Source organism: Triticum urartu, chromosome 3A, assembly GCF_056163025.1.
Source record: "Triticum urartu cultivar PI428250 chromosome 3A, HENAU_Tu73, whole genome shotgun sequence".
Classification (NCBI taxonomy): Eukaryota; Viridiplantae; Streptophyta; class Magnoliopsida; order Poales; family Poaceae; genus Triticum; species Triticum urartu.
The window spans coordinates 496,338,585-496,361,416 of NC_141875.1; the positions used below are offsets into that span (position 1 = coordinate 496,338,585).

Genomic DNA, 22,832 nt, shown 5'->3' on the forward strand with positions numbered 1-22,832 from the left:
GTTGCAACTTGCTCGGGAGACGGAGGATTCGATGATAATGTTGGAGGACGCAAGCCTCCTGGATGAGAAAGAGAAAAGGTGGCTTGAGGGGAAGAAGGAGACCGACCTGCGTAGAGAGAACGAGGGGCTGCAACAGCAAATGCGGCATGGATGGCTGTGACGACCCAAAACCGACGTTCCAGATGCTTTCCATGTTTTTCGAGTTTCGTCGTGTGATTTGTTTTGTTTGTTGCATTTATCATTGCATCATTTGCATTGCATCATGTCATCATGCAACCCCTTTTTAAAACTCAATTAAATAAATTGCATAGATCTTTCGATCTATTTAACTCAAGGGAATTCACATGGTGATTTCTCTTTATAACATATCCTCTCGATATTTAGGGAGCTACTATAAATATTCCATTAGTTTGGAATTAACCGCAACACACTTGCAATTTCAATCATATCCCTTTTCTACTTCAAATTTGACCTCCAAACCTTGTCTATAATTCTTTCTTCATTTATCGAGGCTCCTCCTAAATTCTCAACATTTTTGGACCTAGCGAATATCCACTTCTTTCTCACACTCATTTGAATTAAATTCAAATGAGGTTGATTTCAACTTCACGCCCATGCTCACTTTCTATTTTTCTTGGATCAAGGTCATTTTTGCGAGCCCGGGAAAATTAACCCCATGCGCAAATTCTTTCCCTAACCCTCTCTTTCTTTTCTTCTCTCTAATTCTTTTGTACTAAAGGAAATAAGAGTAGAGAGAGAGAGACAGCCTTGCAGCCCAGCTGGCCTCTTGGGCCGGCCCAAGGCCCAATCAGCGCCTATCTAACCCTAGCCCGATCCCCACGCTGCTCAGCTCTCCTCTATCCCCATCTCCCTCCCGATAGCGCCGCCACCAACACATGCAAAAGAGCTTGCGCTCGATCCCGCAGCCCCCCAGGCTCTTCCCGCGCGTCGCGTTCGATCCCCATGGCCGCGCCTTGCCGTCTGAGCTGTTGCTCCCGTTGGCCCTGCCTCCACGCGCTTCCTCGCCGAGGCTCCCTGGTTCATCCTCCACGCCATGGCCAACCCGACCCCAAGCTCCTACTGCAGCCACTTCTTCCCAGCTCCGCCCCTACTTCTCTGGCTTCATCCTCGACCAGACATCATCGACCGGCCCCGCCTCCAACGCCCGTAACTCCGGCCTCCCTCGCCTCCCCGCCTTGTCGGAGGGCCAAGCCGCTCGAGCCTCGTCGCCGCTGCCTCTGCTTCACCTGAGCCGCGTCGGGAGCCCTCTGCTTCGCGCATGTGCTCGTCCTACATCGCCTGACCGCTCTTCGACCTGACATGGGGGCCGCCTCCTTCACCGACGCCTCAAGCCACCGCTGGCTTCCTGCACCGCTGCCGGGAACGGGTTGCCGTCTGCCCAACTCCGGCCTCTCCTGCAACACTCTTACACGCAACCCTTGTTGGCTTTCGATCCCTTGCCCGACGCCAAGACCGCAGCTCCATGTCCCCGTGGACGCCAAGCTCTCTTTCGGGGACCTCCTCAAGACCAGGAATGCCCTGACCGAGACTGACAAGTACCACTACGACCATCCCTCGCCAAGACCGACCTTGAAAGACTTGGATTCGTCAAGTGTCCAACGACCCGTGTACAACTACGCGGATTCGCCAAGTCCGACTACAAAGCGAAGACCATGTACCACTACTGTTCCCGTGGATTTTGGCAAGTACCCCTACGCATGGATACGCCAAGGTCGAATACGCCCGATGATGCGACAAGTACCTCTACCGATGACTCGAACGTCTACGAACCATGTACGACTACCGTCGCCAATATCGCGAGTACCTCTACCGTTGTCGTCTACCACTACTTTCACTACCGTCGCCGAGTACCGATAGTACCACTACGTCGACTACGACCCGTGAACAACTACATCGCATCGAACCCGAACCGTCCTGAATGCACGCTTCGAAGGTATAACCCCGAGACGACACCCATGAACGAATGCATGTTTGTTGTATGAGATGTTCGTGTTGGCACCGTGTCCGAGTTGTCTTTGCGCGTTCTCCTCGTTTTCCATCCCTTCGACCCGTGGGAACCCGGTAACCGGGATCACCCCACCATCTTTTGCATGTTCCGTACATCCACACTTTTTTTTGCACCAACATCTCGACGAGTCATCAGATCATCGGAATGTTGTCGTGACACCATTTCCGTTGGTGTTGCCGTGGCACCCCTTTTGTTTCGCCATGGTGACCAAATGCTTCATAACACGCTCATGTCAACATTTTCATAAAATGGCATAAAACTTACATATGTCATCTGTTGGGGATCGTAGCAGAAATTTAAAATTTTCTACGCATCACCAAGTTCAATCTATGGAGTAATCTAGCAACGAGGGGAAGGAGAGTGCATCTACATACCCTTGTAGATCGCTAAGCGGAAGCGTTCAAGTGAACGGGCTTGATGGAGTCGTACTCGTCGTGATCCAAATCACCGATGATCCTAGCGCCGAACGGACGGCACCTCCGCGTTCAACACACGTACGGTTGGGAGACGTCTCCTCCTTCTTGATCCAGCAAGGTGAGAGGAGAAGTTGAGGGAAAACTCCGACAGCACGGCGGCGTGGTGGTGATGGAGCTCGTGGTTCTCCGGCAGGGCTTCGCCAAGCACTACGGAGGAGGATGAGGTGTTGGAGGAGGAAGAGGGCTGCGCCAGGGGAAGGGTGTGGCTGCCCTCTCTCTCCCTCACTATATTTAGGGGAAAGGGAGGAGGGGGAGGCGCCCTAGGGTTCCCTAAGGGAGGGGCGGCGGCCACAGGGGAAACCCTAGATGGGTTTGGGCGCCCCACCCCCTAGGAAACTTGCCCCCCAAGCCGGGAGGGGCGGCTGCCCTAGGGGTGGCGCCCTTACCTCTCCTGGTTACGTGAGATGGGGTGGGAGGGGCGCTCAGCCCCTTAGTGGGCTGATGTGCCCTCTCCCCTTGGCCCATAAGGCCCCCCAACGCTTTCCGGGGCCTCCGAAACCCCTTTCAGACACGCTGGTCATCACCTGGTACCCCCGGAACAATTCCGGACTCCAATACCCTTCGTCCAATATACCGATCTTCACCTCCGAACCATTCCGGAGCTCCTCGTCATGTCCGGGATCTCATCCGGGACTCCGAACAACCTTCGGTAACCACATACTATTTCCCATAACAACTCTAGCGTCACCGAACCTTAAGTGTGTAGACCCTACGGGTTCGGGAACCATGCAGACATGACCGAGACAACTCTCCGGCCAATAACCAACAGCGGGATCTGGATACCCATGTTGGCTCCCACATGTTCCACGATGATCTCATCGGATGAACCACGATGTCGAGGATTCAATCAATCCCGTATACAATTCCCTTTGTCCGGCGGTATTGTACTTACCCGAGATTCGATCGTCGGTATCCGATACCTTGTTCAATCTCGTTACCGGAAAGTCTCTTTACTCGTTCCGTAACACATCATCCCGTGATCAACTCCTTGGTCACATTGTGCACATTATGATGATGTCCTACCGAGTGGGCCCAGAGATACCTCTCCGTTTACACGGAGTGACAAATCCCAGTCTCGATTCGTGCCAACCCAACAGACACTTTCGGAGATACCTGTAGTGAACCTTTATAGCCACCTAGTTACATTGTGACGTTTGGCACACCCAAAGCACTCCTACGGTATCCGGGAGTTGCACAATCTCATGGTCTAAGGAAATGATACTTGACATTAGAAAAGCTTTAGCATACGAACTATACGATCTTTGTGCTAGGCTTAGGATTGGGTCTTGTCCATCACATCATTCTTCTAATGATGTGATCCCGTTATCAACGACATCTAATGTCCATGGTCAGGAAACCGTAACCATCTATTGATCAACGAGCTAGTCAACTAGAGGCTTACTAGGGACATGGTGTTGTCTATGTATCCACACATGTATCTGAGTTTCCTATCAATACAATTCTAGCATGGATAATAAACGATTATCATGAACAAGGAAATATAATAATAACCAATTTATTATTGCCTCTAGGGCATATTTCCAACATCATCCGCATCATGATAACAACATTTAAATATTTAAAATTGTTGTCTGCATTAAATTGCTAAATTGCATATGAGGATTTTCCGGAATTGTTTTTTGTTGTTCCGGCCTCATTTAAACTTGCCTAAATAGATAGTTTATATATGCTTCACCTCTTGCCATGTTAACTAACATTTAATCTTGTCTTGTTCATAAACGAGAGCGAACTAAATAATTAAGTGTGGTGTTGCATATTGAGCTCCACTTAATTTGTAGTATTGTTTGTTGCACTTTGCTATGCCATACCTCATTAAACCGGACATGCATCATACTTGATTGTGCATCATGCCATGTTTATGTGATGATTGTTTACCATGTTGTTTGCTTCTTTTTGGTTGTGCTTCTTCTCGATAGTTCCTGTTTCATTGCGATCGTGAGGTTTCGTTCGACTATGTGGGCTCGTCTTCTTCATGGATTCGGTCTTCTTCCTACCGGGATTTCAAGCAAGATGACCGTCACCCTGGATCTCACTACTATCTTTGCTATGCTAGTTGTCTCGATGCTATCGCTATGTCGCGCTACCTATCACTTTGTTTATCAAGCCTCCCAAATTGACATGATGGCCTCTAACCTTTTTCACCATCCTAGCAAACCGTTGTTTGGCTATGCTACCGCTTGCTCAGACCCTCTTATAGCGTGCTAGTTGCAGGTGCAGTTGCAGGTTGTTTCATGTTGGGACATGGATATCATGGATATCATGGGATATCATAATATCTCCTATTTAATTAATGCATTTATATACTTGGTAAAGGATGGAAGGCGCGGCCTTTTGCCTGGTGTTTTGTTCCACTCTTGTCGCCTTAGTGTCCGTCATACCGGTGTTATGTTCCTTGAATTTTGCGTTCCTAACGCGGTCGGGGTTTATGGCCCCCCTTTGTTTCTTCGTTTAAAGTAAAGCTTTCCTGAGGAGATCCAACATTGGTTTTACCATTTGCCTAATAACAACTAAAACTTGCATAGGGACCGGCTAGCACCCGATGTCTCTTAATTAACCCTCGGGCCAATGCTCCTCACGAGTGTTGGTCCACCTACCTAGCAGTCGGCGGTGCCGCCTTGGGGCAACTTGATGGTATTTTGGCTATCATACACTTAGCATAGACGGATGAGTCCGTAGATAGAGAGCTCGCGGCTCTGGACACGGATCTGACTCATCGGGAGATCTCCTTGGGATAGTTTTCCTTTCTTCGAAGAGCTTGTGCATCGGGATTCCGAGGTTACTCGGGGTGTCCCGAGATGGAGGATTGTCTCCACGGATCGTGAGAGCTTGTCATGGGCTAAGTTGGGACACCCCTGCAGGGTTTAAACTTTCGAGAGCCGTGCCCACGGTTATGTGGCAGATTGGAATTTTTAATATCCGGTTGTAGAGAACTTGACACCAGATCTGAAATAAAATACACCAACCGCGTGTGTAAACCGTAACCGTCTCTTTTCGAGTGAGTCCGAGAAGAGAACACAGTGGGGTTATGTTTGAACGTAAGTAGTTCATGATCACTTTTTGATCACTACCAGTTTGCCATCGTTTGCGTAGCTTCTCACCTTACTCTTGTATTCGTAAGTTGGCCACCATACCATGCTTAGTGCTGCTGCAACCTCACCACTTATCCATTCCATACCCATTAAGCTTTGCTAGTCTTGATACCCATGGTAATGGGATTGTTGAGTCCTCGTGGCTCACATATTACTACAACAACAGTTGTAGGTACTGGTAATGCGATGATCATGATGAGAGAGCGATGCTTGCTTGTTTGGAGTTCTTCTTCTGCTTCTTCTTCTTCTTCTTCGATCAAGGGATAGGTTCACGGGTCAGGAAGCCTGTGATTAGCAGGGTGGATGTCGATCTTCTTTTTCGTTTGATTTTATCCGTAGTCGGATCCTGCTTTTCTGTATGATAATCGCTATGTATTGACAAACTGTTGTATAAATGATGTAGCTTGTGGCGAGTGTAAGCCTTTATCTTGTATTCTCATCTATTCAGTACATGGTATGTTGTAATGATATCCACCTCGCTATGCGCTTGAAATGCGGTTGTGCCCTAATCATGAATTCATCACGTGATTGGGATAGAATCGCATCTTGAGCGCTACAATGGCGTCCGACGAGTGATTCATCTTTTTTAGGCTCCCATCTTCATTACTATAAAAAGTATGTTACAATGGTAGAGAAAAAGAGAGGGAAGCTAAAAAAGATCCTACGAGAGGGAAAAAGAAGTTTATCCAGCTTGAGTTTTTTGGAACAAGATCATCATTATATCAGAAGGTCTGAGGTAGCCAAGACTTGAACTTTGCTGCATATTTACTCTTGATCTTTATTTGAGAAATTTTAATTCATGTTTAAAAATAAATCTCCAATTTTGGACAATTGGCTGAATGTTTCAGAAGACCAGCCCATTTCTCTGAATCCAAATGCTCCACCATCCTAGGATAGTCACTGCCAGAACAAAGTGAGCTAGTAGTTTTGCCTTGCAAATAATGTTTCTTCAAAAACAGATGTGCTTCTCTTTTCACTGGGCATCAAAGTGCTCCAACGTCTTTGGGCAAATGCGCAGTCTGAAAGCAAGTGCATAAAGGTTTTTTCAACCTACCGGTCACAGTTTGGGCAACATTTGTCATCCAAATGCACGCCCCTTCTCGTTAACATATGTCTTGTGTTGGCCCAGTCATGTGTTATTAGCCAGAAAAATATCTTGTGCTTGAGCCTGTTGGAGCTACTCCAAATGTGTTTGAAGAAGTGCCCTTCTTGATTAGCCGTGGCCTGGACCTGAATTTTATCTTGGCATGTCTGAATTGTTGAACTGTGATTTACTTTGCTTTGTAACTTTGAATTTTTAAATCCTGATGAATTTGTTTTATATGATCCATGTGCATGGATTGTATGGATTGAGGGTTTAGATATGAGGAGTGTGGCTGTTCGATAGGACATATAAGAGGTCGTTTGACACAGTGTGGGGACGCGTCCGTGGATGTTTAGGAGGTTGGATTTGTCAAATCAAGTTGTAGATGCTCTCACTACCCCAGAAGAGAACTGTCAGATTTTTCTTCTTTTGAGCAAAAGAAACTGTGAGACCAGGAGAGTGTAGTGCTCTGTGGGCTACTGGGCTTGTGCCTTGAGGGCATCTCCAACAGTTGTGAGATTGGTGTTGGTAAATTTGTCACCTAGGACATAATGATGATGTGGCATGCATTAAATGTGGAGAGAGAGCAAAGTTGTATGTAGATTAACCAACAACCTTTGCACAAGCTCCAAGGTGAAATAGAGAGAAATCACATTTATTATCTCACCATCTATTGAATAGCTTACATACAATTCATTGGAGTAGTTGTATGATAGCTTGTTGGTTGATGACATGGATATTTTACCAACAAAAATAACATATAACCTGTTGGAGATGCCGTGAGAACACAAAGTCCACTATCGACGGCTGGATGGGCCGGACGCGTGACCTCGATGGCGATCCAAAAGGGAGGCGTGGAAGACACGATTCGAGATCGGCCCATCTCCTGTATAAATAAATATCACAATCCCAAACGGCTCTCGCATCGCACTACAGCCTGTACTCTGCAGCCCTTTCCCACACGGACCTCTCCCGCATTTCAAATTCAAACCCCGTCGCCTCGCCTGCCACCGTGGCTCCCCTACCCATGGCGATGTCTCCGGCGGCGGGCAGGACGCCCAACCCCAAGGCGGCGCCGTCCCCGTCCCCGTCCGCCCGCCGAGCCGGGGCGGATTCAGCCTCGGCCGCCGCCGCCGCCGCCACGTCGGACACCAAGGCCCGGTTCGAGGCGTACAACCGGCTGCAGGCGGCGGCGGTCGCGTTCGGGGAGAAGCTCCCGATTCCGGAGATAGTGGCCATAGGGGGCCAGTCGGACGGCAAGAGCTCGCTTCTGGAGGCGCTCCTCGGCTTCCGCTTCAACGTCCGGGAGGTCGAGATGGGCACCCGCCGCCCCCTCGTCCTCCAGATGGTCCACGACCCCACCGCCCTCGATCCCCGGTGCCGCTTCCAGGTGCGCGCTCCGCTTCACCTCTTCTAGGGTTTCCCCCTTCGTTCCCCTCACAGATCGAGTCTGGTGCTTCTGGTGAATGCGAGCGAGCGGCTGATTTGCGTGGGTTGTGCGGCGAATCACAGGAGGAGGACTCGGAGGAGTACGGGCACCCCATGGTGCAGGCCGCGGCGATAGCCGACCTCATCAAGCAGCGCACCGAGTCGCACCTCCGGACGATCCAGGCCGCCGTGTCGTCCAAGCCCATCGTCATGAGGGCCGAGTACGCCCACTGCCCCAACCTCACCATCATCGACACCCCAGGTTTCGTGCTTAAGGTAGGTCGAGGCACTTCAGTTCAGTGATTGTTTAGTCAGTTTTTCAGTTTGTCAGCTGTTTGATGAATTTGGGGCTTCCACTTCTCAACAAAGGGTAGTGGTTGTTTATTCTGTCTGTCAGCTGTTTGATGGAATTCGTGACTGCTGTAGGCTAAGAAAGGTGAGCCGGAGAGGACGCCGGAGGAGATCCTGTCGATGGTGAAGACACTAGCGAGCCCGCCCCACCGCCTCATTCTGTTCCTCCAGCAGAGCAGCGTCGAGTGGTGCTCTTCACTCTGGCTCGATGCAATTAGAGAGATCGATCCCACTTTCAGGCGCACCATGATAGTCATCTCCAAGTTTGACAACCGACTCAAGGTATGCCTGCCAGCCTGCAGAACAATCAGTACACTGTGAGGTTCAATACCTTCTTCACTGTAGATTGTGAAATGAAATTGGTACCGTGTCTTATGATATTGTCGCCTGTTTTGATCATTTCAAGGAATTTACTGGAATGAATTTGGTGTTGTGTCTTATGGTATTGTTGCCTGTTTTGATCATTTCTAGGAATTTACCGAACGGTGGGAGGTCGATAGCTACCTGAGCGCAAGCGGTTACCTTGGGGACAATATCCACCCATTCTTTGTGGCTCTTCCAAAGGACAGAGGAACAATCTCCAATGATGAGTTCCGGCGGCAAATATGTCAGGTAGATATTGATGTGCTGCGACACTTGCGTGATGGTGTGAAAGGGGGTTTCAATGAAGAGAAGTTTGGTCCGTACATTGGGTTTAGCTGCCTCAGGAAGTACCTGGAGTCTGAACTTCAGAAGAGGTACAAAGAAGCAGCTCCAGCCACCCTAGCATTGTTGGAGCAGAGATGCAGTGATGTCTCGATGGACCTATCCAGACTGGACTCCAAACTGCAAGCAACCTCTGATGTCTCTCAGCTAAGGAGATCGGCAATGCTTCATGCTGCTTCTATCTGCACCCATTTGGTATGTAAACAAAGCACAATCTGTCCTTGCATAACATTTCTTTGTAATTAGGTTGCTATTTCTTGTACTGGAGCTAACTGGCACTATATTTTTTTGTATGAAAGCGTGCATTACTTGATGGAGCAGCTGATCCAGCCCCAGAGGTATGGGGAAAAACTACTGAAGAGGAGCAAATGCACAGTGGTATTAACAGCTGGCCTGGCATCAGTGTTCCTGTAAAACCTCCCAATTCTAGCCTTAAGCTGTATGGCGGTGCGGCTTTTGAGAGAGTAATGCACGAATTCCGCTGTGCGACATATTCCATGGAGTGCCCACAGGTGTCAAGAGAGAAGGTACAATTTGGATTGGAAAGTTGTAGGTACTCCGTACATCATTTTGGGTAAGTTAGCTGAAATCGAGATGTTGATGTCATCAGGTTGCGAACATATTACTTGCCCATGCTGGAAGAGGTGGGAGCAGTGGGATGACTGAGGCAGCTGCTGAGATAGCACGCGCAGCTGCACGATCATGGCTTGCTCCTCTTACTGAAACTGCTTGTGATCGGCTTGCATTTGTCCTGCAAAGCCTATTTGACCTTGCAATGGAGCGCAGCCGCACTGATGATTCAAGATGTAAGATTTGGCATTTTTATTGTGCTGGGGTTCATCTGGCTTCTAGCCTTATTTAGTAGTCCAATTACTATTGTGTAGTAGTTTTTCTAGGGAACTGCCAATAGCATTTTCTAAACCAAATGTGTGCCATTAAAACACATGTTTTCCCTATTACTGTTGATCACTGTCTCCATACAAAGTTTATTCAGTCAATAATTAGTGTGGGCATTTACTGTTGAGCTACTCTTATATTGATACTACTGTTTATATGTGCATCTTACTTTTTAAAAAGCTTATAAGATACCATATCATCAGTTTTGTCTTTTGTTCTCTTATTATCTTCATCATTTCACTGGAATACAACTAGGGGCATTGCATACTTTTAGAAGTTCTTGGAGTACATCAGGATAAATTTGCTAACGGTTCTCGTGATTTCACCTTTTTTCCCTATCAGATCAAAATGTTGAAAATATGGATGGATATGTTGGCTTCCTTGCTGCTCTCCGGTGCTCCTATTATAAGTTTGTCAAGGATTTGTCCAAGCAATGCAAGCAGATAGTACGACATCACCTTGATTCAGTCACGAGCCCCTACTCCCATATTTGTTATGAGAGCGACTTTCTTGGTGGCGTTGGAACTGTAGCAAACACCCTTCACAGGTTTAATCAGTTCAGTGGAGTTGCATCTTTTGACCTATCAGACAGTGGATCACTGGAGGAAGGCCAGGAGAATCTACCACCAAGAGATCAGCAACAGATGACTCCACCTGCTAAAGCAAATGAGAGGGAAATTCTGAAAGAAAGCCAGCTGACGGTTCCTGAGACGCCTTCTCCTGATCTGCCAGCTGATATACATGGTGGTAAGAAGAAAGACAATGGAAATATGAATGACGGTGGGGCAAGGAAAAGACATGCAAGGATGGCAGCATATGCAAACAGGGGTCACCATAACAATGTGACTGTTGGTGGTGATGATCTGGTCTCAAGGTCAGGGTCATCGTACTCCAGCATATGTTCCATATCTGCTCAGTACTTTGCCAAAATGCGAGAAGTCCTGATTGAAAGGAATGTTCCCTCTGCATTGAATTCTGGATTCTTAACACCATGGTATGTTTGAACTATGGGCTATAGCTATATTACACGTTTCTCTTTCTGCTTGTTTAGCCTGGAAGTGAACTGTGGAATTTAACTTGTGATTCATGCCTAAGTTAGCTCATCTGCTTAGAAGTCACAGGCTAAAAAATCGTCAGTTCTTTTTATGTTTGTGATTAGATGAACACAAACTCAACGAGCAATCTAAGTTAGCACATATATTGAAGACATGTCCACTAGGCATAAATTCTAAGCTCAGTATCAAGAATAACCATTAATCCAGTGATCGATATGAACTGAATGTGCTTTGATTGCTAGTGCTTGTTGAATAGTCGCATCCACCATGTGAAGTTTTGTTCTCTTCTAACACTTTTTCTCTACTGGTGCAATGCAGCCGTGAAAGGTTGTTTTTAGCACTTGGATTCGAGCTGTTTGCTGTAAATGATGAGAAGTTCATGGACATGTTTGTGTCTCCCGGCGCGATTGATTGTATCCAGAATGAGCGCCAGTCTCTGCTGAAGCGTCAAAAGATTCTGCTGTCCTGTTTAAGCGAGTTCAAGAACATCTCACGGACTCTGTAAGGAAGATGTTTCTGGCGCTTCTTCCACTGGCATGTATTTCATGAGCTTCAGGGTATTCCCCTACAGTACAACATAGTTATTGAAGGTTGTTTTATTGTTGTTGCACATCCTCCTGAGCCTCCATGCTTCTGTACCTTAATGCAGGCTGTTCGTTGTATTCTCTGTGTGTCAAATTCCTTATTGACAATTTGTGTGCTACTACTTGGCATTTGTTGAAGATGTATGTTTTATCCCTATCAGATATTGGGGCTATATACAACTTGATTATAAAGTTGCAACTAACTAGATTTTGTGATCTCGAATCTCACCAGTTGTGCACAACTCCTGTACAACATATATATCCATCTTGTTTCAAGATACGGTACAATTCGTATGTTAGGGCCAAGTCTGTATTTTATACTCAGCATGTGGTCTGGTTTGACTGTTTCTCGTTTTGGTTTTAGTATGAGATTAGTTGAGTATGAATTGGCCACGATGCGAAAGTGTTTAGATGTGCACCTAATAAATACAGTAGGCTGTTGTTGGTTGGAGTTTGATGGCTCCCTCCCTGTATCTTTCTGGCCGTATTTTCAACTGTCTGTCACCCTGTCACCTGCATCAGAAACTAGGTGAGATGAGGTGATTTCTTCTGCTTCCGTTCCCAGTTATGGTCATGCTTCCCACTTCTCTTCCTTTATTTGCAACTGGATTTCCTTGTCACTTAAGCCATGTTTTCTGCTCTTTTAATAAAAAGAGTTGATGAAACGATGTTTTCTGCCGTTGTTCCATTATTCTGTCGAGGAATTGGGCGATATGCGGTTTCGCTTTCTAGTTCATTTTGGACAGACCTGCAAAATTATTCTGGTTGCCTTTGGTAACAATGACATGCCTACTTGGCTCGCTAAAATTGTTTGATGGCTTGTCAATCTCAAGCACGCAACTGCTCAGTTGTTATCCATTAATGACTTGGTTTGTTCATGGTTGAGATTGATCTCTCTTTCGCGTCAATCTTTTTCCCTTCCAGTGAACTCTGTACAAAAATACATCGAGCAATTTACAGTGATTTGAAACACCGAATTGACGACGCAACAGTCTTCTCTTGACGCACCTTTTCTAGAGGAATGTCTTGTTCGAAATCGAGCTGTCAAAACAAGCAGCTTTTCTCTTGTTGGTACTACAAAAATTGTGGTTCCTTCTTTGTTTCTCTGTCCCGTCGTCTGCCTGTTCGGTCAACGGATGGTGGCGAATCCCCCGTGCCTCCACCTTTTTAAAGATACTTGTTGGTATAAAGGTTCAGACTATCTTGATATTCTCATGTTCAAATCATGCTTTATTACATGTTCGTATCTCAAACAAGATTCTTCAACGGGGGATCAGTGAGATGATGGCGAGGCCTTGAGCCCAAGCGTGGAGGGGGGGTGAGTGAAAGGAAGACAGGAGAATTGGTGCTGGGTTTTCTCCACCGTTTTGGAGGCACCTCCCATCCCAGCTGATGGATCATGGATGGGCATCTTGTGCCATCCACTTGGGTGGTCCGTGGAGAATCGGCGGATGCATGCAGTACAGTGCGCGTGACGGTGGAATCATGGTCTGATGGAGCCCAAGGACCATGGGAGTTGCAGTAGTAGATAGATCATCAAACAGTGGGTTGCGTTCTGGGGACACCGGGTCGTGAAGGAACAGCGACCTACGCGTTTTGGTCTACTGTACACTGGTCTTCAAGAATGAGACGGGCTGTACGCTGCAGGATTTGGTGGCTGTTGTGAGGGAATGAGTTCGCAGTCGCGATGGCACTCGGTGGATCTCTCTGTCTCGAAAGTATTTTTTTGAGAGGGAAATGGAAGTGTGTAGTAGGGTGAGCTAAAAGTGACAGCAAGTCACTAAGTCAGCAAGTGTGGTTCAGAATCCAGAGCGGTTGATTGGCGTTGTTTCATGGTCAATACTGGTAGATGCGGACTTGGACGGGAATTAAGCACGCTTGATTTGCCGGTCAGAGAGGGTTTGATGGGTCCTGATGCAGAAATGGCAGCCGAACCATCATGAACCAGATTAATTCCCCATCTATAGCTTGTGGGGGTAAGGATAGTTGAAACTATGCGGAATTAACACAGGGACTCACCGGAGATGAAATGCAGAGCTGCTGAAACTATGCAATCCCACCGTGATGCTACACATGGATCTAGCTGAAGATACACAGACACTCCAACACGCAGATTTGGATTTAAAGACGCAAATCTACTGCAGATGCAAAGAAATACTATAGCTGTTTGGATGCATAAATTCGGCAAGCTTGCGTCCCCAGGTCCCCACGCCATGCATGGTTTGATCGTGGATCTTCTGGCAGGCTGGTACTACAAAATAGTGCAGTGACACGACGGCCGGTGCACCTGTGAGCTACTCCTACTAGGTTATCTGCACCTTCACTCAGCGTTCCCAAATTAGAAACTGATCGACACGAGCAGCGGCGGGGCCGCAGGCGTATGGATTGAGTGTAGGCCACATGTATCGGGAGCTGAAAGTGCGCTCCAAGACCTGAAGGGCGAGAGCGAGTGGGCGGGCTGCTGGTCGACGCACGGCGTGAGCGAGCGATGGAGTGTTTGACCGGTGTTCCCGCCGGCCAGACGTGGTTCCGTTGGCGCGGGGGACAATGATCAACTCGGCGAGAGCGACCAGGGCCTTTGGCGTCGAGCGAGCGCGCCGTGCCGACCCGGCAACGGCAACGGCGGGACACGGGGGATGTCATCCCATTTCTCCTCGCCCTCGGCTCAGCTGATGCCGATGCGGCAGGCAGGGCAGGTCGGTCGGGCCGGCAGCGCCACAGCCTTTCGTGGCTACGCGCGCGCTGCCGGGTGCCGGCCCCCCCGCGCCCGCGGCGACGCCCCTCCTCTCCTGTTTCGGCAGTCTCTTTCTCCACGCGACTTTGCCGAGCGCGCTGTGCCTTGCGGTGGCCCAGGCCACGCTCGGCCACGGAGTCTAGTACTAGTATACGTACGAGTACTACAAGATCGTGGATACGCATTAATCGGAGATCAGGCGATCAAGGACGGAAGAGAGCAGCCAAGTGGATCAACTGGCGTACACTCCTCAGCCGAACGGATATCATCCCCTAAGCCATCTTTAACGGCAACCCACAGAAAGAACTCCCGCATTTGTCCGCGGATAGAGGAACCAATCCGCGGATATGGATGCGGGAGGCAGCCATCCAACATTAGCCGCATATATTTTGACTATTTTTTAATAAATTAGATGAAATTCATGTAAACACATGCGTATTTTGTACAAACATAACATATTTATACAAACACGGCAGATTTAATTACATTTCGAAGAGAAAAAAGACCCGCCCCTAAGCACATCATATGGCGGCGGCCGGCGTCCAAACCCGTGTCGTCTTTCTTCTGCCGTCTCCATGAGCACCGGCGATAAGACAGATAAAGTGAATGTGCGATCTCTGGCTAGGAAGAGTAGAACACGGGAGACAGACCGGCCCACATGAGATACCAGGCCCCGCCGCCTCCCATGGCCTACTCATCCGAACAACAGCTTGAGCGCGGAAGGCATCATAGATGGCACACTGCTCCGCGACGAAATTCAGGCTCGTTGCAGCCATGGCTGCCACGGCTTCCTCGCTCGCGCGCTCGCCGTAGATCTAGCCGTCCGCCAGCCGGTGCTGCTTCAGGAGAAACATGTTGTACCGTTGTTCCTCCTGCGCCCACTGGAACGCCGACAAAGGCGCCAGAGCAGGCTGCACCTTCACCATGTCGGCGTTGAACTGTGCCTGCGCCTGCTCCATGGTGAAGCCGGCGTGCACAGGAGGCGCAGGAGCTGGGGCGGAGTCGTCGGAGCCCGTCTCTATCATGGTGTCGTCCTCGTCGTTGGAGACCTCGGGCGAGCTGGGCGGCAAGCCGGCCTCGATCCGTCTGGCACGCCGGCTATGCCAGGCGGCGGCAAGGGCGGCCATCGCGTGTTTTGTCTCCGACGACAAACTGTCTCACAATGCTTTCCCGCTGGCGGTCATGACGGATGTAGTGCAAGGGAGTATGATGTGGAGGGGCTAGTGGTGTGGTGTGGTGTTAACAGGGTGTAGCCGCCTTTATATAGTGGATTTCGGTGAGGCTAGGCATCTTGGGGCGTCAATGCGCGGCATCGGAGTGGGCTTCTCGGCCGGCGAACCTACTTAATGGCGGCAGACGGACGGACAACGGCATTGAACGGGCGCGACAGATATCCGTTCCGTCCAGTCCAGTCACGCGCCTCCGGTGTTAAACATGCGCGGACACGGAAGACGCGTCACGGGCAGCGCCCTCAGCCGGCGCGCCGCTTCAATGGCGGAGGCAGTGAGAGGTTGTGTCCGCTCTGAGCCGTCTTCAATGTTGAACGATGCGCTCTACAGCGGCATGAAATGCGGGCATTTGACGCCGGAGTGGGGAGGGAGGGGTTCTTGGTGGGTCAGGACGGTCAGAAAACGGGCTTGAGTCCGGACTCCCGTAAACCTCGTCCATGTTTGTCTTCGGTTTGCGATAGAAATCGCGTTCGGACCGCTCCGTGGACCGATACAGGTCGACCTTCAATGACTTCCGCTGTATGGACAGCATGGTCCAAACGTTTGAGAGAGGTTTTTTTTTGCTAATGAAACGGTTGAGAGAGGTTTACGAGTATGTTTTGAAGATACCCTGACGTGAGCAACACCAGCAGCACCATGCATTCCCATGATATATGCTCCTACGTGGCATGCACCCGGCGCGTGTCCGCCTCATGCGCGCCTCGCTCGACCGGGCCGAACCGAGCGCCCACTCATCAACGACCCCGGTGGCGGTGGGGATCGAGAATACTCAGTCAGTCAATGGCGTCTCCCGTGGCCGTTGAGAAACGCGAATTTGATGCTCCATTTCCTTTCCCCTTTTCACGGTGGACGTGGTGGTGGTCGTGGAACAAAGCCTAGGAGCATGGACCGGTGAATACGATTCCCCGCCCGCCCCGTCGAATCCGCGTTGAAAAGCTCGAAATGAAAATGGAAATGGAAAGCTCTGCTACGAGCAGCCTCTTTTTATTACGGCCATTTGTTCATTTTCCCGGGTCATGCTCCCGGCCATCTGTAACAACCAACGGATGCACGTCTGTTACTTTACCAAAATACCAAGCCTGAACCGAACCCATCTATCTGACCAAAAAAAAAGGGCCTGAACTGAACCGACTCGGATTCTCGTGCATGCGCACGGCAGACGGCACGAGCAAGCAGCCCCGCGAGGTTCAGAGCCCAAGAGAAAGGGGCAGCCACTAGACAGGAGGAGGGCTGGCCCCACCTGCAGGGCATGGCAGCGCAGGCGATCAAGTCATTCACAGGGGCCTTGTCCAAGTCAATGTCTGGACTGGCACCAAAGCATCTTTGGAGTTTGGACCCTTCCTGAAAGAGCACGTGGTGCGGGCCAAAATGGACAAGGCCGCGAACGAAAACGCTAAAGCGCGCCCCGTGTTTCACCCCGAAATTCCACGCCATCTTTGCTCCAGCTCTCGCGTCTCGACTTCCAGCCCATCCACGGAGGCATCTCGCGAAATACTCTCTCCGTAAAGAAATATAAAATCATTTAAATTATTATTAGTGATCTACGGAGAAAGTTACTAGCGATTTAAACACACTTTACGGAGGGAATAGTTGAAGAGAAAAAGATGAAGAATCCATCTTCTATGGGAATTTAGTCATTGTGATCTTTTGTTTTTTTCGTAGCATCTAATGTGTTCTTGAATATTTCATTCGAGGAAGATTGAGGGTAGAAGATTTGTAATCAATAGTAATCTTTTACAAACACTATTGTGCCTTCTTGGAGTTGTTGAACTGAGAAAATACCATACAAAAACAAAGCAAATTTGTTGGAAGGCAATGTGAGAGAAAATAAAAGTATCTCCGACCGAACGTCCTACTTCTCCCCAAAACACCCGGGCGGACAATCCACACACTGCCAAAATCAAATTAAGCCATCCTACCACACCCCTCAGCCCTAGTCCACACGTCTGGGTTGTCTGACACCCCTCATATCCAACTCATATGTGGGACAATAGTAATCTTTTAGGAAGACTATCGTGCCTCCTTGGGGTTGTTGGATGGAAAAAATATTGTAGGAACAACTAAGGAAACTTGTCAGACAACAATGTGAGAGAAAACAAAGAGCATCTCCAACCGAACCTCCTACTTCTCCCCTAAATGTCCGAGTGGACAGTTCAAACACTCCCAAAATCAAATTAAGCCACCCTACTAGACCCCCCTCAAATCCAGTCCAAACGTCTGGACTAGTCGACACCCCTCATATCTAGTTCATGTGTGGGGTGGATACATGGGTGAATTACCGACCGGGCAAAATGGGCACGTTCTCGGGCTCGACGTCGACAATTTTCTAAACTATGGCAAGCGTCCCAAGCTATCGTATTCCTCAACATTGTTGGAAAATACGAATATAGGATGAAAAATATGTAAGTTGCTCCAACTGGGCCAGCCTGGGTGCTTTCTTTCATTTTGGGTCAGCCTACTCATACCAAGTTGTCGGATCCTCCAATTCACGCGGGAATTCAACTCCGGCTCGAGCGGATGCTGACCGAACCGGCAATGTCTTTTAAACCACCGAGAACGTGACAGAAATGAGGAGCTTGTGGTGTTTGATACCCTAAAGTAAAATTTAGCTTATCGTGTGCCTAGGCTTTGACAATTCGCTAGCTCCATCACTATGCGGATATGGGACAATACCCAACTAGAACCCTCAAGGGTTGTCCGACACCCTCATATCTAGTTCATATGTGGGGTGGATACATGGGTGAATTACCGACCGAGCAAAATGGGCACGTTCTCGGGCTCGATGTCGACAATTTTGTAAACTATGGCAAGCGTCCCAAGCTATCGTATTCCTCAACATTGTTGGAAATACGAATATAGGATGAAAAATATGTAAGTTGCTCCAACTGGGCCAGCCTGGGTGCTTTCTTTCATTTTGGGTCAGCCTACTCATACCAAGTTGTCGGACCCTCCAATTCACGTGGGAATTCAACTCCGGCTCGAGCGGATGCTGACCGATCCGGCAATGTCTTTTAAACCACCGAGAACATGATAGAAATGAGGAGCTTGTGGTGTTTGATACCCTAAAGTAAAATTTAGCTTATCGTGTACCCAGGCTTTGACAATTTGCTAGCTCCATCACTATGCGGATATGGGACAATACCCAACTAGTGGATACATGGGTGAATTACCGACCGAGCAAAATGGGCACGTTCTCGGGCTCGATGTCGACAATTTTCTAAACTATGGCAAGCGTCCCAAGCTATTCCTCAACATTGTTGGAAAATACGAATATAGGATGAAAAATATGTAAGTTGCTCCAACTGGGCCAGCCTGGGTGCTTTCTTTCATTTTGGGTCAGCCTACTCATACCAAGTTGTCGGATCCTCCAATTCACGTAGGAATTCAACTCCGGCTCAAGCGGATGCTGACCGAACCAGCAATGTCTTTTAAACCACTGAGAACGTGACAGAAATGAGGAGCTTGTGGTGTTTGATACCCTAAAGTAAAATTTAGCTTATCGTGTGCCTAGGCTTTGACAATTTGCTAGCTCCATCACTATGCGGATATGGGACAATACCCAACTAGAACCCTCAAGGGTTGTCCGACACCCTCATATCTAGTTCATATGTGGGGTGGATACATGGGTGAATTACCGACCGGGCAAAATGGGCACGTTCTCGGGCTCGATGTCGACAATTTTCTAAACTATGGCAAGCGTCTCAAGCTATCGTATTCCTCGACATTGTTGGAAAATACGAATATAGGATGAAAAATATGTAAGTTGCTCCAACTGGGCCAGCCTGGGTGCTTTCTTTCATTTTGGGTCAGCCTACTCATACCAAGTTGTCGGATCCTCCAATTCACGTGGGAATTCAACTCCGGCTCGAGCGGATGCTGACCGATCCGGCAATGTCTTTTAAACCACCGAGAACGTGACAGAAATGAGGAGCTTGTGGTGTTTGATACCCTAAAGTAAAATTTAGCTTATCGTGTGACTAGGCTTTGACAATTTGCTAGCTCCATCACTATGCGGATATGGGACAATACCCAACTAGTGGATACATGGGTGAATTACCGACCGGGCAAAATGGGCACGTTCTCGGGCTCGATGTCGACAATTTTCTAAACTATGGCAAGCGTCCCAAGCTATCGTATTCCTCAACATTGTTGGAAAATACGAATATAGGATGAAAAATATGTAAGTTGCTCCAACTGGGCCAACCTGGGTGCTTTCTTTCATTTTGGGTCAGCCTACTCATACCAAGTTGTCAGATCCTCCAATTCACGTGGGAATTCAACTCCGGCTCGAGCGGATGCTGAGCGAACCGGCAATGCCTTTTAAACCACCGAGAACGTGAAAGAAATGAGGAGCTTGTGGTGTTTGATACCCTAAAGTAAAATTTAGCTTATCGTGTGCCTAGGCTTTGACAATTCGCTAGCTCCATCACTATGCGGATATGGAACAATACCCAACTAGAACCCTCAAGGGTTGTCCGACACCCTCATATCTAGTTCATATGTGGGGTGGATGCATGGGTGAATTACCGACCGGGCAAAATGGGCACGTTCTCGGGCTCGATGTCGACAATTTTCTAAACTATGGCAAGCGTCCCAAGCTATCGTATTCCTCAACATTGTTGGAAAATACGAATATAGGATGAAAAATATGTAAGTTGCTCCAACTGGGCCAGCCTGGGTGCTTTCTTTCATTTTGGGTCAGCCTACTCATACCAAGTTGTCGGATCCTCCAATTCACGTGGGAATTCAACTCCGGCTCGAGCGGATGCTGACCGAACCGGCAGTGTCTTTTAAACCACCGAGAACGTGACAGAAATGAGGAGCTTGTGGTGTTTGATACCCTAAAGTAAAATTTAGCTTATCGTGTGCCTAGGCTTTGACAATTCGCTAGCTCCATCACTATGCGGATATGGGACAATACCCAACTAGAACCCTCAAGGGTTGTCCGACGCCATCATATCTAGTTCATATGTGGGGTGGATACATGGGTGAATTACCGACCGGGCAAAATGGGCACGTTCTCGGGCTCGATGTCGACATTTTTCTAAACTATGGCAAGCGTCCCAAGCTATCGTATTCCTCAACATTGTTGGAAAATACGAAAGGATGAAAAATATGTAAGTTGCTCCAACTAGGCCAGCCTGGGTGCTTTCTTTCATTTTGGGTCAGCCTACTCATACCAAGTTGTCGGATCCTCCAATTCATGTGGGAATTCAACTCCGGCTCGAGCAGATGCTGACCAAACCGGCAATGTCTTTTAAACCACCGAGAATGTGACAGAAATGAGGAGCTTGTGGTGTTTGATACCATAAAGTAAAATTTAGCTTATCGTGTGCCTAGGCTTTGACAATTCGCTAGCTCCATCACTATGCGGATATGTGACAATACCCAACTAGAACCCTCAAGGGTTGTCCGACACCCTCATATCCGGCTCATATGTGGGGGCGGATATGGAGCAGTCCTAACGCGTCCAAACACGACGACCATGTTGAATTCGACATGTGCTGTCCCACACGGACCCCACACATCCCGACAAGACCCTAACCACTTTCTCTTCACTCTCCTCGTTCGCCTCGCTTCACTATCCTCTCACCATCCACTCCGCTTCACTGTTCGCTCCCCTCCCTCGCCATACCATGTCTAGATCTGGCAGCGACTCCCCGTCCGGAGCCAATCCTGTCGATTGGGGTGTCCTCGCGGTGGACGGCGGTGCAAAAAACCGTCAAATCCCTCGGTAGGGTGCCTAGCGTAAGTCATAGATCAGAGGTCACACGGGGAGTTTATCTAGGTTCGGGCCTCCGGAGAGTAATACCCTATATCCTGCTTGTTGTGGTTATTCATGGTGGGATACCTCGTGCGATGGGTTACAATGGTGTAGACGTAGATTGCTACCAGGAGTTGTTCTACGAGGAGTAGACCTTGGAATGAGAGACCTCTAGCTCTCCCTTATATACATGGTGCGGGCTAGGGTTTTAAAAATGGAGATGCGATCCGGTGGCCGCCGCTACCAGCTTGGGGATCAAGATGATCCAGGGTTATCGCCCACCTCCTTTGGGCTTCCTCCTATTGCTAGATCAACAATGGGCCTCTTGTGCCTACTAACAGGCCCACATCTGAGCTCCATAATGGTGATCCACGTCTGGTGTATGACACCATCACTGAACTCAGATGAGGAGTGGGTTCATGAAGAGATTGATGCCGAAGCAAATAGGACTTCACATATGGTATCATCGCCCTAGCCTCAGCTTACCCCTAAAGAGGATGGTTGCTACTGGTAAGCTCTGTTGTGATTTTCCCTGAAGAGGAAGGGCAGAGTAGTGCAGTAGAGATAAGTAATTACCTCAGTGACAACTCACGCATGAATAGACCCCATCTTTTTATCCTTAATGACAACAGTACAAATACGTGTCATGTCCCCTTCTGTCAGTGGGATTGAGCACCGCAAGATCAAGCCCATCACAAAGTACCTCTCCCGTTGCAAGAAAAATCAATCTAGTTGGCCAAACCAATTCAATAGATCGAAGAGAAATATTCCCACCTTCTTGTAAACAGAATTTCCAATATTTACCCAACTCGGAGTGGAACTAGCAAATGAGTAGGACATATTACCACCTTATACCATCATCATGGCCATCAGGAGGCCAACCATGTTGCTACGCGGATCTAGGCGCCGCCACTCCACGCCAACAGGAAACGACTTGCAACATCCACATGCCTTTGAGGTCGTTACCCCAACGTTCACCGCTGAAATAATTTTGTAGCCTTTATTATGTTTAGTTTAGACAACCAAGAGTCATGGGACTATTTTTGAATCAAATGATATTAACTAAGGATAAATATGCACAAGCAAGAGTCTTTCAAGACTTCGGAGTTGAGAAAATTGTAGTAGAAGTGATGATTGAATTGCTCAACCCCATGTTGTTAATCTCAATAGACTTGATAACACTTGTGGATTAAATTGTCTAGAGGACTTAGTTGAAGTGTGAACGAGATTATACCAAAAATCAGTGTTGTATCTCTTACATGGTGCTTCAGCTCCTTGCTGGTGCCATGGCCCTGCTACTATATGCACGTGTACGTGTATAAAATGTGGCTGCGTCACCTTTCTTGATTTACGCCGAGGACTCCGTCCACCTATTCGGCTTTCTCT

General features: G+C 48.4%; 1 protein-coding gene across 1 annotated transcript; it reads left to right on the forward strand.

Annotated features, from left to right (window-relative positions):
- Positions 1-7,606: 7,606 nt before the first annotated feature.
- DRP5A (Dynamin related protein 5A) lies at positions 7,607-11,935 on the forward strand. The gene is made up of 8 exons (XM_048708350.2): positions 7,607-8,089; positions 8,212-8,403; positions 8,554-8,760; positions 8,950-9,378; positions 9,483-9,710; positions 9,794-9,989; positions 10,423-11,074; positions 11,454-11,935. Exons 1-8 carry the CDS (start codon positions 7,727-7,729, stop codon positions 11,638-11,640), a joined length of 2,454 nt encoding a protein of 817 aa, XP_048564307.2. The 5' UTR covers positions 7,607-7,726; the 3' UTR covers positions 11,641-11,935.
- The last annotated feature ends 10,897 nt before the right edge of the window (positions 11,936-22,832 follow it).

Excerpts from the sequence above, each read along its gene's own strand:
- DRP5A (XM_048708350.2), top strand. The coding sequence starts at position 7,727 with ATGGCGATGTCTCCGGCGGCGGGCAGGACGCCCAACCCCAAGGCGGCG. Across the intron at positions 8,404-8,553 it reads CCCCAGGTTTCGTGCTTAAG|GCTAAGAAAGGTGAGCCGGA; the intron begins GTAGGTCGAGGC and ends TGACTGCTGTAG. Across the intron at positions 9,379-9,482 it reads CTTCTATCTGCACCCATTTG|CGTGCATTACTTGATGGAGC; the intron begins GTATGTAAACAA and ends TTTGTATGAAAG.